At 38.2% G+C, this 13,293-nt stretch overlaps 1 protein-coding gene across 4 annotated transcripts in view; it reads right to left on the bottom strand.

Moving 5' to 3' along the window:
* Copg2 (COPI coat complex subunit gamma 2) overlaps positions 1 to 13,293 on the bottom strand; it is a 125,338-nt gene that overhangs the window by 38,298 nt on the left and 73,747 nt on the right. For all 4 annotated transcript variants that reach the window (XM_037203673.1, XM_028866167.2, XM_028866168.2 and 1 more), the window contains 4 exons: positions 4,640 to 4,735; positions 3,795 to 4,038; positions 1,361 to 1,436; positions 440 to 543 (listed from right to left, as the gene is read on the bottom strand). In XM_037203673.1, the coding sequence (XP_037059568.1) occupies positions 440 to 543; positions 1,361 to 1,436; positions 3,795 to 4,038; positions 4,640 to 4,735 (520 nt within the window). The remainder of the gene's footprint in view (positions 1 to 439; positions 544 to 1,360; positions 1,437 to 3,794; positions 4,039 to 4,639; positions 4,736 to 13,293) is intronic.

The following is a 13,293-nucleotide window of genomic DNA, read 5'->3' as shown; positions in this document are numbered from 1 at the left end:
AGATTACTATATAAAACTGCCTTATAAACTTAAAAGCTCCCTTATTTCCTTCAAGGAAACATAGGAGCAGAGCATTAAAAATGTCAGCAAAAGCAAGTACCTCTCAGGAACTCAAATATCTTAGCTAACCAGGAACAAGAAAACAAAAATGGGGAGAGCCATGGAAGATGGAGCCTAAGAAGAACCAGGGATAATCAGTATTTTTTGGACGCTTTTATATTTTAAAAAACATATTCTTATACATTATTTCATAGGACTGCTATCACCAAATCTGAAAGTACCTTTGTAAATATGGGTTTCCCTAGAAATGGAATTACACTCAAAGATTAAAACCATGCAATTGCCTAAAGGAGTCAGCTAATATATGAGTCACCATAAAACAGGCTTGACCATTGGTCAACCAAAGTGCTCTGTCTCCACAACCCCGCCTCGCACTGACCATTGAAGATATATGTAGCATTCAGGGCCATCTGTCTCTGCTGCAGTACGTTCAGGTAGAAGGTAGCTCGGTCCCGTACCTCATCATCCGTATCCATCATACACCTGTTTAGAAGAAAATGGCAGAGCTCTGTTTCTATATCCCAAAGATTTCCAACAGTTTTACCACTATTCCTGTAGAGCATAGAAGAGGCCATCGGATATGATTTTTATGACAGAATTCAATAATAACCAACAGGCTCCTAAATTTTCCACAATTCTTGAACTATTATGAATTACTAAAGAAATGCTCCTATTGCAAATCAGAGTTACTATATTAGAAGGAACCGAAGTCACTAGGAAGAACACAGTCACATGACATAAAAATGTAGAGTCTAGCCTTGAACCTGTAATTACAAGAGTCCAACAAAGACTTAGCTTTTCTAAACTAAGAAATGGAAATGTTTCACTAAGGAGACAAAGAAAACTAGCACTCAGTACTGTTCAAATGGCAATCTGCTTCATTTAAACTAGTCAGTCTTGGTTTATAACTTAATTGCTTTAATTATAAAATGCAATCACAAAATATTTGCTAAGAAGGCCTTTTCTTCACTAACTAGGGAGTTATGAAGATCATGAAAGGTTACTATCAATTCTTCATATAAATCATTTAACATCATTTTGAAGTTAGTGCTTACTGTACAAACTGAGGCACATGTTTACCTTACTCTTTCAAAATCATGTAAAAGAAACCCAAAACTCAAATTTCACATGTATCTTGCACCTATATAATTATCAGAAATAGAAAAAACCCATTTGCCCCTGACTAGCTCTGTTAGCTCTACTCTTAGCCCTGCAGTGTGTCTGACATAGTGTGATGGGGTTTTGACTACTTAGCTACATGGACTCTTTATTTTTCCAAAGCTGATATTCTTTTGCATACCTCTGTAAGAGTACAAGGATGCTTGGGAGAAGGCTCTCATTCTGAGCTCCAAATTTGGCCAAAGCACTCACAGCAGCTGTTGTGAGACATAGAATAAAGCAACGTAAGTACTGGCTGCTTAGAGTTCAGCAATAAGCATTCAAAACAAACCAGACACTTGGGAGGCCAGGGTAGAAGATTATTGAAAGTCAGACCAGCACAGGCTACATATTGAGTTCCAGGCCAGCCTGGGCTACAAAACCAAAACCAAAAGCAAATTAGAGAAGCAGCAAGTATTCAGTAGAAATAAAGTCTTGTTTCATTAGCAGTTTCTGGATGACTTAAGCATAAACAGAACTGTGAAGCATTTAGCAAGCTCTACACAGGAACATTAGACATTCTGCGAGGGAAAAGAATCACATGTATATGTGTGTGAGCTGTTTCTGCCCCATGACAACCTCTCATATAGCCTCTGACATGATTCAGTTCAAATTTCAAACAACTAGTGCCAAGAAACTATTATTAAAATTCCTTTCACTCAACCAAGATTCAATGCTCACCTAAATTTTATGTGGCAGTGTAGCAAAAGCTGAGGAGCAGAAAGATAAAAGACATGGTCTCTGACATAAGGAGTCAGAGTGCAGTGAGAAAGACAAGTAAGGAACAAGACTGGCCTGCCAGGGCCTGGAGTGATGGCTCAGTGGTTAAGAGCACTAGCTGCTCTTCCAGAGGTCCTGAGTTCAATTCCCAGCACCACATGGTGGCTCACAACTATCTGTAATCAGATCTGATGCCCTCTTCTGGCCTGTAGGCATACATGCTATATACATAATAAATAAATAAATCTTTTTTTTTTTTTTTTTTTAAATACTATCTTGCCCAGTAAATCTCTGGCAGAACTATATCCAGGATGTTCAAGATCTAGGTAAGTACAGAAATGGGGTCGGACAAGGAAGTGAGACACTACTGCAGTGACTTTTGTAGAACAGTTAGTTTGGCCAGTGGGAAAACGCAGGACAAGAGTATCAGAAAGAAAAACAAATCAAAATGTCCTGTACCCAGAGCAGAAACTGTTAATTACTAGACTTGAGTGAGAAAGGCTGAGCACTGGACCCATATTAGAGTGAAAGTAAGAGACCAGAGGTAAACTAAAAACCATACATAGCTCAAACCTCGGTGTTTTAATTAAAGGTTACACTATCCCACATAGATATAGGAAATACTTGTTTTTATGATTTTTAATTATGCAAAGTGTATACGCTCGTGTGTAGGTATGTACACATGAGTGCAGGTGCTGGAGGCAGCCAGCAGTATCGGATCCCCAGGAGCTGGGGTGACAAGTGGAGCCAAATCCAGGTCCTTGGCAAGAGCAGGAAGTCCTCTTAACTGCTGAGTCAGCTTTCCAGTCCAAATGTGTGTTCCTGTAATGCCCATTCTTCATGTTTCACTAACAAAGTGTCTGTGACAACAGAAGCAGATCAGCTAGGGATCAGAAAGGAATGAAAGCCTCACCCTGGAATCAGCGACAGAAACTAAGAGAGTGAAGAAGGCAGGACAGAGGCAGACGGGACAGGACTGTGGTGAGGATGGGGAGGGTTCAAAGCCATGACCTAAATCTCTGCCTTGAGTGAAGATCAAGTGAAAATGGCAGTGTGGATTAGTTTGAATTTCACATTACATCTGGGGCTGGATGGTGGACACTGATTCAGGGGAGTCATATTTATCAACAGAGCTCCAAAAAACAATCTAGAAGAATGTATCCAGTGATAGAACAATTCTAAGAATAGCCAATTAATGTACTAGAAAGAAGAACTATAAATAAGACCAAGGAATGAGACAAAAATGAAGTACACTGAGAAAATCAAGGGAAGAGAGTTTCATTAACAGTCAGTCAACAGTATATCAAGTTGGGATGTAAGCTAAGATAAAAATATTATGTAGTCTGATTCTCCAGCTAACTTATATGTAATTTAAAAAAGTAACTTGAGAAAAAAACGGGACAAGAACACATGAAGGCAACTCTAGTGATGGCTTGGAGTAGATCTGGGAATGACATGTAAGGATAGGTCAGGAGTTAACGGGAGACAGGACTGCAGGAGAATTTATCTACCAGTGCAATTTTCCTTTATTAGACTAGAACCACTTAAAATGTATATACAGACACACCCATACATAAACCCTACATACAATCTTACTTGTCGGTTTAATGAACAAATAAGAGGCACCACTATAATGTTCTGTTACACTGAAAGGTAAGGACTGCAGGACTCTAATATAAGGCAAAAATCTGCATGGAAGTTGGAACACAAAGGAAGAGCTGTATATCTAGACCCTGGGTTTCCTCCAAAATCTCAGCACACCTGTAACTTCGTTTTCCAATTTCATTACTACCCTCTTGAATTACATCTTTTTAAAGACCAGTAATTACATCACTAGTTGTGTTCTAATGACTCACCAGCTCTGACAGCCTCATTCTCCAGGACTACCCTATTAAAAATGAATCTGATATACTTGGAGGGGACAGGAGTTCTAGGGCCCTCTTTGCCCAGTAAGTGTAGAATCTTAGTAGCCAGAACGGTGTGTTCACAGTCCTCAATGAATTCACAGAGGTGGGCTAGACCAGCTTCTTTACTCTCAGGGTTCTCTTCCACAATGCTGATTATGCAGTCCACAATGGCCTTTTTGTATTCAAAACCTCCCTAATAAAAGAGAAGATAAAATTGCCATCTGTTCTTAGGACTTTCTCCCCACCACCAACTAACACCACTACTGCCATTCCCATTCTAAGGACCTTTTTTTTTTTTTTTAGAAATGCTTATATTTCAATATTTTTCACTACCCTATCCCCATTTTAAGTTACCTTTTTTTTTAAAGAAATGCTTGTATTTCAAGATTCATGCTTACAATATTTCAATTAACTTCCTTTATTTAATAAAACAATAACAAAGTTTTTTCCCCTTCAAGTAGGAAAATAAATAGCCATAATACAGTAATTGGAATTATGTATGGTATTTGAGAGGCATACAGAAATGAGAAAGAAATATATTTAATATACGATAAAGACATGTGCTTAAAATACTAATGGGAGGTCCTGGGTTGAGCTGGAGCAAGTGCAAGAGGAAGTGAGGAGCGGACATGATACCTTGAATATATGTGTACAATTTTCAAAGAATAAAAAATAAAAATACAAACCATGTAGAAGTGAGTTAACAACAACAACAACAAAACACTGATATTTAACAGTAATCAAGGGAATTTAAGAGAACAACTTCCTATGTTTAAAAAGTATTCTCTACCTACATCATCTCGAAGCATGTTGGAAAGAAAAGTCATCATGACGCTGTGCTTTCGAGGGTACTTCTGACAGAGAGCACTAATGGCCTGTACAACCACCACCTATGGAAAAACACGCAACAGTCAAAGGAGGTGAAAAACATTCCTTGTACTTGGTTAGGATTTTTCAACAACAATAAGATACCTGATCTTCTCTATGGTAATACACACATTTAATATGATGGCAATAAAATTTTTCATGAAATCAGGAAGCTTTATTTTGATAAGGAAAACGAACATACAAGCATAGCTAGGAAAAGAATAAAACAGCTTCGATGGGGTTTAACAGTTGCTAACAGGGCCCAACAAAGCTTATTAAGAACTGTGTGGCAGTGGTGTGCAAACAGGTAAACAAACAAGTATACAGAACAGGAAAAACAAGCACATATGGAACTTGAGTAAAACAAAAGTATAGAGTGTATCTGAAGTGAACATGAGTGAATTCCTCCATACTGAAGGGTAAGGATTCTGACAATCACTAAAAGTCAAATGGAATGGACAAAAAGACTGACAACTATAACTATGCAAAAAAAACAAACAAACCCAACAACATCAAAAACCAAACCAAATGAAAACAAACAAAAACAAAACTTATGCATTACAAAACCCATTCTAATACAGTAGATAAATTGAAAACTGGGAGGAAAAAATTAGTAACACGTTTCATGTTTGTATTCTTAACATACAAAAAATCTTTTAAAAAACTGAGAAAGAAAAACAAAATGTGGTGGAAAATCTCAATAGACAACTCACAAAGAGGTCTTATGTGACCTTTAGAAATGCAGATGGTGGTTAGAAACGCTGGATCAATAGGTATGCCCACCAAGTGCGAGGACCAAGTCCGGGCACAGAGCATCTATAATCGCAGTGCTCCTCCAGGGAGATGGGAGAAGGAAACAGAGAATCATTCCAGGCAGACAAGCTAGCTTGGTGAGTGTGGTAGCAAATAGAGAACCTGCCTCAAACAAGGTGGGAGGAAAGGCCTGACACTCAAGGTTGTCCTCTGTCCTTTACACATGTGCTCTAGCACGTGTGCACCCATGTCCACAAACATACTTGCACACCAACATGGTGCAAACATACCAACAGGGATTTCAAATGGGAAAGATGTTTAATTTTCCTCATAAAAACAGAATTCAAATTAAAGCTACACACTGAAACACCGTTTCTCATCCAAAAGGTTGGCAGAGTGCAATAGGTAGGCAGAGTACAATAGCTCAACACACACTACTGGTAAGATTATGGGAAACTAATACTTTTATACACTTCTGGCAGCATTTAGCATGCTCTATGAATGATGTATTTATTATATTTAGCTTTCATACTAAATATGCCTTCAGGACACAGATCTAATGTTCTGAAAAACACATGCCCAGGATATCCATTGTAGCACTGTTCCTAAACACAAAATAACTGTACACTACCCAAACAGGAGACTGGTTCAATATGCTACATTCTACACAACTGCTGGGGTATTATGCAGCTGTAAAGAAAAATTAAGCATCTCTGTGAGTTTGAGGCCAGCCTGGTCTACAGAGCAAGTTCCAGGGCAGCCAGGGTACAGAGAAACCCTGTCTTGAAAAAACTGAAAATAAAAATTAAAATTAAAATAAAAAAGAAGCATATCTCCTTCCAAAAACTTTGAATGACTTCTATTTATTTTTAAGCTGAAAAAAGGAAAAACACTGTACAAAAAGAGCACAACAGTATGCTATCTTGAATGTACAACAAAACAAAAAACATGCATTTATCTCATATTTATAAAAGGTGTACTAAAGAAGATAAATGTGCAAGCAAATAAAGTCTTATAAGGAAGTATGGGAGGAGATATGAGAAGTGATATTCTTCTGAATATATCAGTACTTCTTTGATTTAGTATAATGTTCTACATATCAAAACTGAAATAATTAAAATGGTAGGGGCAATACTAAAACTGAAATAAATTAGTCAATTTGTACTATAAAAGATTTATAACTGTACTAAAATAAAAGAGTCCAAATAATATGGACAATATTCAACCACTCTACATGAGTACTTACAGCTCTCATAGTATACACACAGAGAGCAGCAGTAGTTAACACTAAGGTTCATTGAGACCTTACAACAACTCTATGGGGCTAATTAGTACTATTACCATCTCCTTGGTATAGCCCAGGAGACTGAGGCAGCCAGAGAGTTGCATGTCTAGTAAATCACAAGACTAAACCCAGGCATGTAGAAGTCCTTTTCTTTTCTGAGACATGGTTTCTGTGTGTGTAGCCCTGGCTGTCCTGGAACTCGCTTTGCAGACCAGGCTGGCCTCAAACTCAGAGATCTACCTGCCTCTGCCTCCTGAGTGCTGGGATTAAAGCTGTGCCCCACCACTGCCTACCAGAAGTCATTTTCTTAACCACACAGATTCCTCCAAAATTAATTCCTTGATTTGACCTTTAAAATGAGTCTTGTGTATGCATTTCTGTAGGAAATATATTTAAGAGTAAAACTGCTGGGTCACACTCAGGGCATGGATTCATTCAGCTTTAGTAAATACTACCAGTTTTCCAAAATGACTGTACCTGTATTTCCACTTAATATATGCAAGTTTTGGTCTGTCTCATCTTCATCAAGGTAGGGAAGGTCCAAGAGACTTCTAAAACAAAACAATATAGACTACTGCCATTGCCCTTGGTAGCTTCTAAAAACTTGAAAGTAAGATTCTACTGCTGAAGACACCACACACTTTGGATGTCAGGCTTTCATCCTGCTTTTAATTATGGTTCCGAGGGAGGAGTCAATGCTTTTTAACAAAAGAAATGTTTAGGTACATGTTTTATTTATGGTAATTTTGTAAGATTAAATGTTTGCTTTCATGAAGGAAAGCAGGACTATTGAAGACTGACCTTGAAGAAAACAAATAGACCCCTTTATCTCAAGTTTTTATCTTCTAGAATGCAGGGAATACAAAGGGCTTTTATGGGACATGGGATTACAGTAAGAAAGCATGCAGGAAATCCATGGGCTGAGCAGGGATGGTCTCTTTAGAAGCCACCTTAGTCTGTTTTTCTTTAAAGTTGATCTGAAACTATTTCTTAGGGTGCTGTGATGGTTTGAAAGAAAACGGTCCCCAAAGGGAATGGCACCATGAGAAGGTGTGGCTTTGTTGGAGTGGGTGTGGCCTTGAAAGGAAGTGTATCACTTTGGAGGTAGGCTTTGAGGTCTCCTTTCCTCAAGCTACGCAGGTTTACCTCCTGTTGCCTGCAGATCAAGATGTAGAGCTCTCAGCTCCTTCTCCAGCGTCATGTCTGCTTGTGTGCCACCATGCTTCCTGCCATGATGATAATGGACTAAACCTCTGACCTGTAAGCCAGCCTTAATTAAATGTTTTCCTTCATAAGAGTTGCTGTGGTCATGGTGTCTCTACACAGCAATTGAAATCCTAACTAAAACAGGTGCCTTCTGCATTTTCTTTTTAGATTAAGCAATATGAATGGGGTAGGAGAGGAAAGTAAGTGTAAAGGATGGACCTTTAGAAGATTAAGGAAAGGTAATACCAACTGGTCAGTCAAAATGAAAGATGAGTCCACTGGTACAATAGTGGCAAGTCTGTTACGGGGAGAACCAACAGTCTTCTGACTAGATTTACCTTCTAAACTGTGTTTCTGTCCATATGTTAGTGCTGCTGTCAGCTGTGGCCAGACAGTCTTCTTTATGTAGTGATCAACAGTGAATACAAACAACTCATAACTGGTCAAGGTACTAGGAGTAAATGGCTGTTAAATACACAGCCATAAACAAGACCCCCCTTAAAGGCTCATTTATTAGCGTGTGCACACACACGAGAGAGAGAGAGAGAGAGAGAGAGAGAGAGAGAGAGAGAGAGAGAGAGAGAGAGAGAGAGAGAGATGCTCTACTACAAGGAACACTGTGGTAGAAGGGCAGAAAAAATGTCAGAACAGGAAGGAGTGTGGAGTGGTGTGCAATGCTGACTTCCAGGCTTGATAGGGCTGTTGCACTCTTGAACTCATAGCAGCTATTATCTGTAGAAGACTGGGACCATCAATACCTTGTCATGAAATGGAGAGAGGCCCATGGGCCTCCATCCCTCTCTGAGGATTTATTCACAATTTATGGTTGACAGGGGAGGAAGACATTTTCTTCAGTGGTATAGCCACTGGTAAGGTGCTCATGCTTCTGTAAACAACCTTAAAAAACTCACCGGGAAGCAATCCACTGCCCCCATGCATGCATAACATGAAAGTAGAAGGAGGATAGTTGGGGAAAGATTGTAGATTAGCAGGAAGTGGAGGAGTGGAGGACAGATTAGCAGGAAGTAGAGAAATGAAGGAAGGCAAAGAGGATACTGGTGTAAAAATGATTATGTATATAATGTATGAAATGTGTATGTTTGCTGATACAAATCAATGAAAATGCAAACACAGAAAAGATAAAGGAAAGGAGAGAGAAAAGTTAACACAAGATTAATGCCAAGACTCAGGGTGAGGGCAAAAATTGACACCCCCAATTAATGATCTCATATCCAAATTCTCCTCTCCCCAAAATAAAAAAAAGTAATGTATCTGTTGTTCTGAAGATTTTCCTGTATTTTCACATTCACAGTATAAATATGATTTTTGCCTACACTGTTACATTCCTCAGCGTCAATATTTTATCCTATTTGAACAGAATGTGGGATGACATCTGTAATGGCTGCTTCATGCTGTGTAGGGATGAAGCTGGGGATTCAGGAAATGGAAGGTAAATATAAATTCTTTTTTTTTTTTTTCCACCAGAGCTGAGGACTGAACCCAGGGCCTTGCACTTGCTAGGCAAGCACTCTACCACTGAGCTAAATCCCCAACCCCAAATATAAATTCTTTACTAGTTCTAGTCTCCCAGATTTATTTTATGTCTTATTATTTAAATTGTGTAACATATATGTGTGTGTGTGCGTGTGTGTGTGTGCGCGCGCGCGCGCGCGCACATACACACACACACACACACACACACACACACACACACACACACTGCACACCCCACTCTACCAAGAAATCACTCTCAGGCACGAGCAATCATGCTAAGGGTGCTGGCTTGCCCTTTCAAGCAAACAGGACTTCTTGGAATAACTTTGCAGAAGCAGAACTGAGGCAGTGATTGATTACTATGGAATAATCCTTCTGTACACTGTGTGAATGCATGTCACTATGATTGGTTTAATAAACAAGCTGACCGGCCAGTCAGCTGAACAGAATAAAGTTAGGTAGGAAAGCCGAACTGAGAATGCTGGGATGAAGAAGGGTGGAGTTAGAGGAGTCACCAGCCAGATGCAGAATGAGTTGGACACACAAAACTGGATAGAGATAAAAGCCATGAGCCTCAGGACAGAACATAGATTAAGAGAAATGGGTTAAGTTGTAAGAGCTAGTTAGTAAATAAGCCTGAGCTATCTACTGGCTAAGCATTTGAAATTAATATAAACCCCAGTGTGTTTATTTAAGAGCAGCTGTGGGACAGAAAAACTCTGCCTACAAATGGCGCCTACTGTAGGGCACAGATCCACATAAGACCTAAAAAAAGCTTTAAAAGATCCTAAACAAACAAAAATGGAGCCAAACACAGTCATGCCAGCTACAGAGCAGAGACGTGTCTCCCAATAGCTGCCTGTGAGATGGAGCCACAAACCAACCACCATGAGCTAAGTGGCATGGTGGGTCCCCGCAGTCTCTCACATGGGCCCCAGCACAGAGAGAGGTCTGCCAGAGCAAGCTCTGCCAGCATGCTGCATGGCTGGTTTAAGTTTTTTGCTCATAAAGACAGAAAAGGTTACAGATACTCAGTAAAGATAGATTCAGATGGGAAAAAAACAAACAAAAACAAACAAACAAACAAAAAACCTCTAAACAGGTTACAATGTGTTTAAAAATATATGTAGGTTTGGGAGAGAAAAGAAAAAGGGCAGAGGAAGTCCTTAAAAAAGAAATAGAGTAATAAAAAAATATAATAAGCCACGTAAAGATGGGAAATACACAGAGAGTCTGGATCCTGTATATTATTGTGTTGTCTTTGAATTTTTTGGCTGCTAAGACACAGTGGATTATAACAACTGCTAGATTCAACCAACCTATATATGTAAAAAATATCTTGACTTCAAAATTGAAGTAAAAAAATTTTACTTTGGAGGAGAGGTTATGCTTTTATTTCCACAGGAAATGAGAGAGACTATGGATTCATTCTGGGTTAAAGAAAATCAGGTTTGATCAAGGAAGATCCCCTGAAAAATCTGACTGCAAACACAAAGAAATAAACCTAGAAGAACTATAAGACATGTGATATATTTTTTACCTTTTCAAACATTAAAAAAATTACCTTTGGCTGACTTGTGTACAATGCAGTTATACCTGTATTAATGCAGATATGTATGTTACCTGTAAAAGTTTATGCATTTTCAGAGCAAAGGGACCAAACATCAGATGGCCCAGGTGATCCAGCACTTCAAAATGCCTCTGTTACAATCTCCTCAGAATTCTGCATCCAGAACAGCTTCAAGGCTGTTGGATGAGATGTTAGAGCCTCATAGAATATTCCAGTCAGGATTTGACCATAATCCTATTTTTTTTCAGGGTGCTGCAAAGACAACAGCTCCCACAAACAACAGGAAACAGTCTAGATAACTATGCCCACATTCCAAAAGACGGGTTATGGATATTATCATTTAGGAGTGGTTGGTTACAAGGTGTTATCAGTAATAGTCAGGAAAAAAAGCTAAACAAAGGAGATTAGATTCAGGGATATCATTCTGAAAAGAAAAGTAGAGGATATTGAAACAATAGGATAAAGAGTAGATTGTTAAATCTGCTTTAATCCCCAAAACAGCTATCAATCTCAAAAGATTTTACAATGGTATGGATTTTGGTTTATTGATACAAATTTAAAGTTATTTCTGTTATACTGCTGTATATTTCTACTCTTATTTAAGGTATTGTGCTTATGCAGCTCATTAAAAAATATAACATAATTAAAAAATAGAGATTAACAGTCATCTATAGTAGTCAAACTTATAGTCCCTGTCATTAGGTAACATTTCATCCTTCTGGGGTCTTTGATGGAGTTAAACACTAAAAAGTTAAACTTGTAGTTTTCCTTAATTATGATAGAAAGCAAATTAGTTATAAAACTTTGGACTCATCAAGGTAAGATAGACAATGGAGTATTTTCTCTAATTTCACCAAATACAAATAGACTGGATGTTGTAACTGTAATTCTTACTTGATAACTGTTTTTGTTGTATTTAATTTTACTATGTTAAAGGTAAAATCTTCCTTTTTAACTAGACAAAAAAGGGGAAATGATGTGGAATAACCCTGCCATGCACTGTGTGAATATATGTCACTATGATTGGTTTAATAAACAAGCTGACCGGCCAGTCAGCTGAACAGAATAAAGTTAGGTAGGAAAGCTGAACTGAGAATGCTGGGATGAAGAAGGGTGGAGTTAGAGGAGTCACCAGCCAGATGCAGAATGAGTTGGACACACAAAACTGGATAGAGATAAAAGCCATGGGCCTCAGGACAGAACATAGATTAAGAGAAATGGGTTAAGTTGTAAGAGCTAGTTAGTAATAACCCTGAGTTATAGGCCGAACACTTATAATTTATATTAAGTCTCCGAGTCAGTAATTTGGGAAATGTCTGCCAGTTATTTGGGAGCAGGCAGTTGGGACAAGAGAACTCTGCCTACAATAGATGAACCTGACACATCTTGAGCAAGACTGATAAAAGTATGCATGTGCATGAACATATATGTATATCTGTTTTATTCTGAGTCATGAAGATGTATTCATGTGTGTTTTTTTTTTTAACTACTTATTGTTTTGCTTTGTACAATCAAATCTGCAATCCAGACAGTACTGATTTCTGTCATGGTGTGAGTGAAGGGGTTACAAATTACTTTTTCTCTATGTGATTATCTAATTTTGATTAACTCTGATGTTTTAATAACATTTTATCATATTCAAAACAGTATCTAAAATCAAAGATGTCAGAAAGAGTCAACAATGAAAGACAAGGAAACAATAAGATTTAAAACAGATCTAGTAAAAATGATATAATACGATGTTTGATGGCAGATAAAGACAAAGAATGGTAAGCTGGGGAAATGCATTTAAAATTAGAAAATACCAGCCAGGTGTGGTGGCTCACATCTTTTATCCCAGCACTAGGGAGGTAGAGGAAGGCAGATCTCTGAGTTTGAGACCATCCTGGTCTACAAAGTGAGTTCTAGGATAACCAGGGCTCCACAGAGAAACCTTGTCTCAAAAAACCAAAAATAAACAAACAAATAAGATAAAAATAAAGTTAGAAAATACTGGTTTGGGTCTCAGTTGTGCTGTTAATGCCAGTGTGATCTTATGTCAGTCATCTTTCGTCCTCAATCGATCCCCATCCCCATAAAAAACACAAAGAGCAGCATGAATATCAGTCATTTTTTATTAGTTTATCTAAGAGGACAATGGATCTTATATATGATTATGGTTATAAAGATCTGTAACAGGCACTTAGAAGTTAGAAGCTACTTTTGCTCAAAATCATAAACTTAGGTCTATAAGGTAACTTAAAGCAAGATAAAAGCCTGGCATCTGCCTTATC

This window comes from Peromyscus leucopus, chromosome 3 (assembly GCF_004664715.2).
Source record: "Peromyscus leucopus breed LL Stock chromosome 3, UCI_PerLeu_2.1, whole genome shotgun sequence".
Taxonomy (NCBI): Eukaryota; Metazoa; Chordata; class Mammalia; order Rodentia; family Cricetidae; genus Peromyscus; species Peromyscus leucopus.
This window is presented reverse-complemented; position numbering and strand designations above follow the sequence as displayed.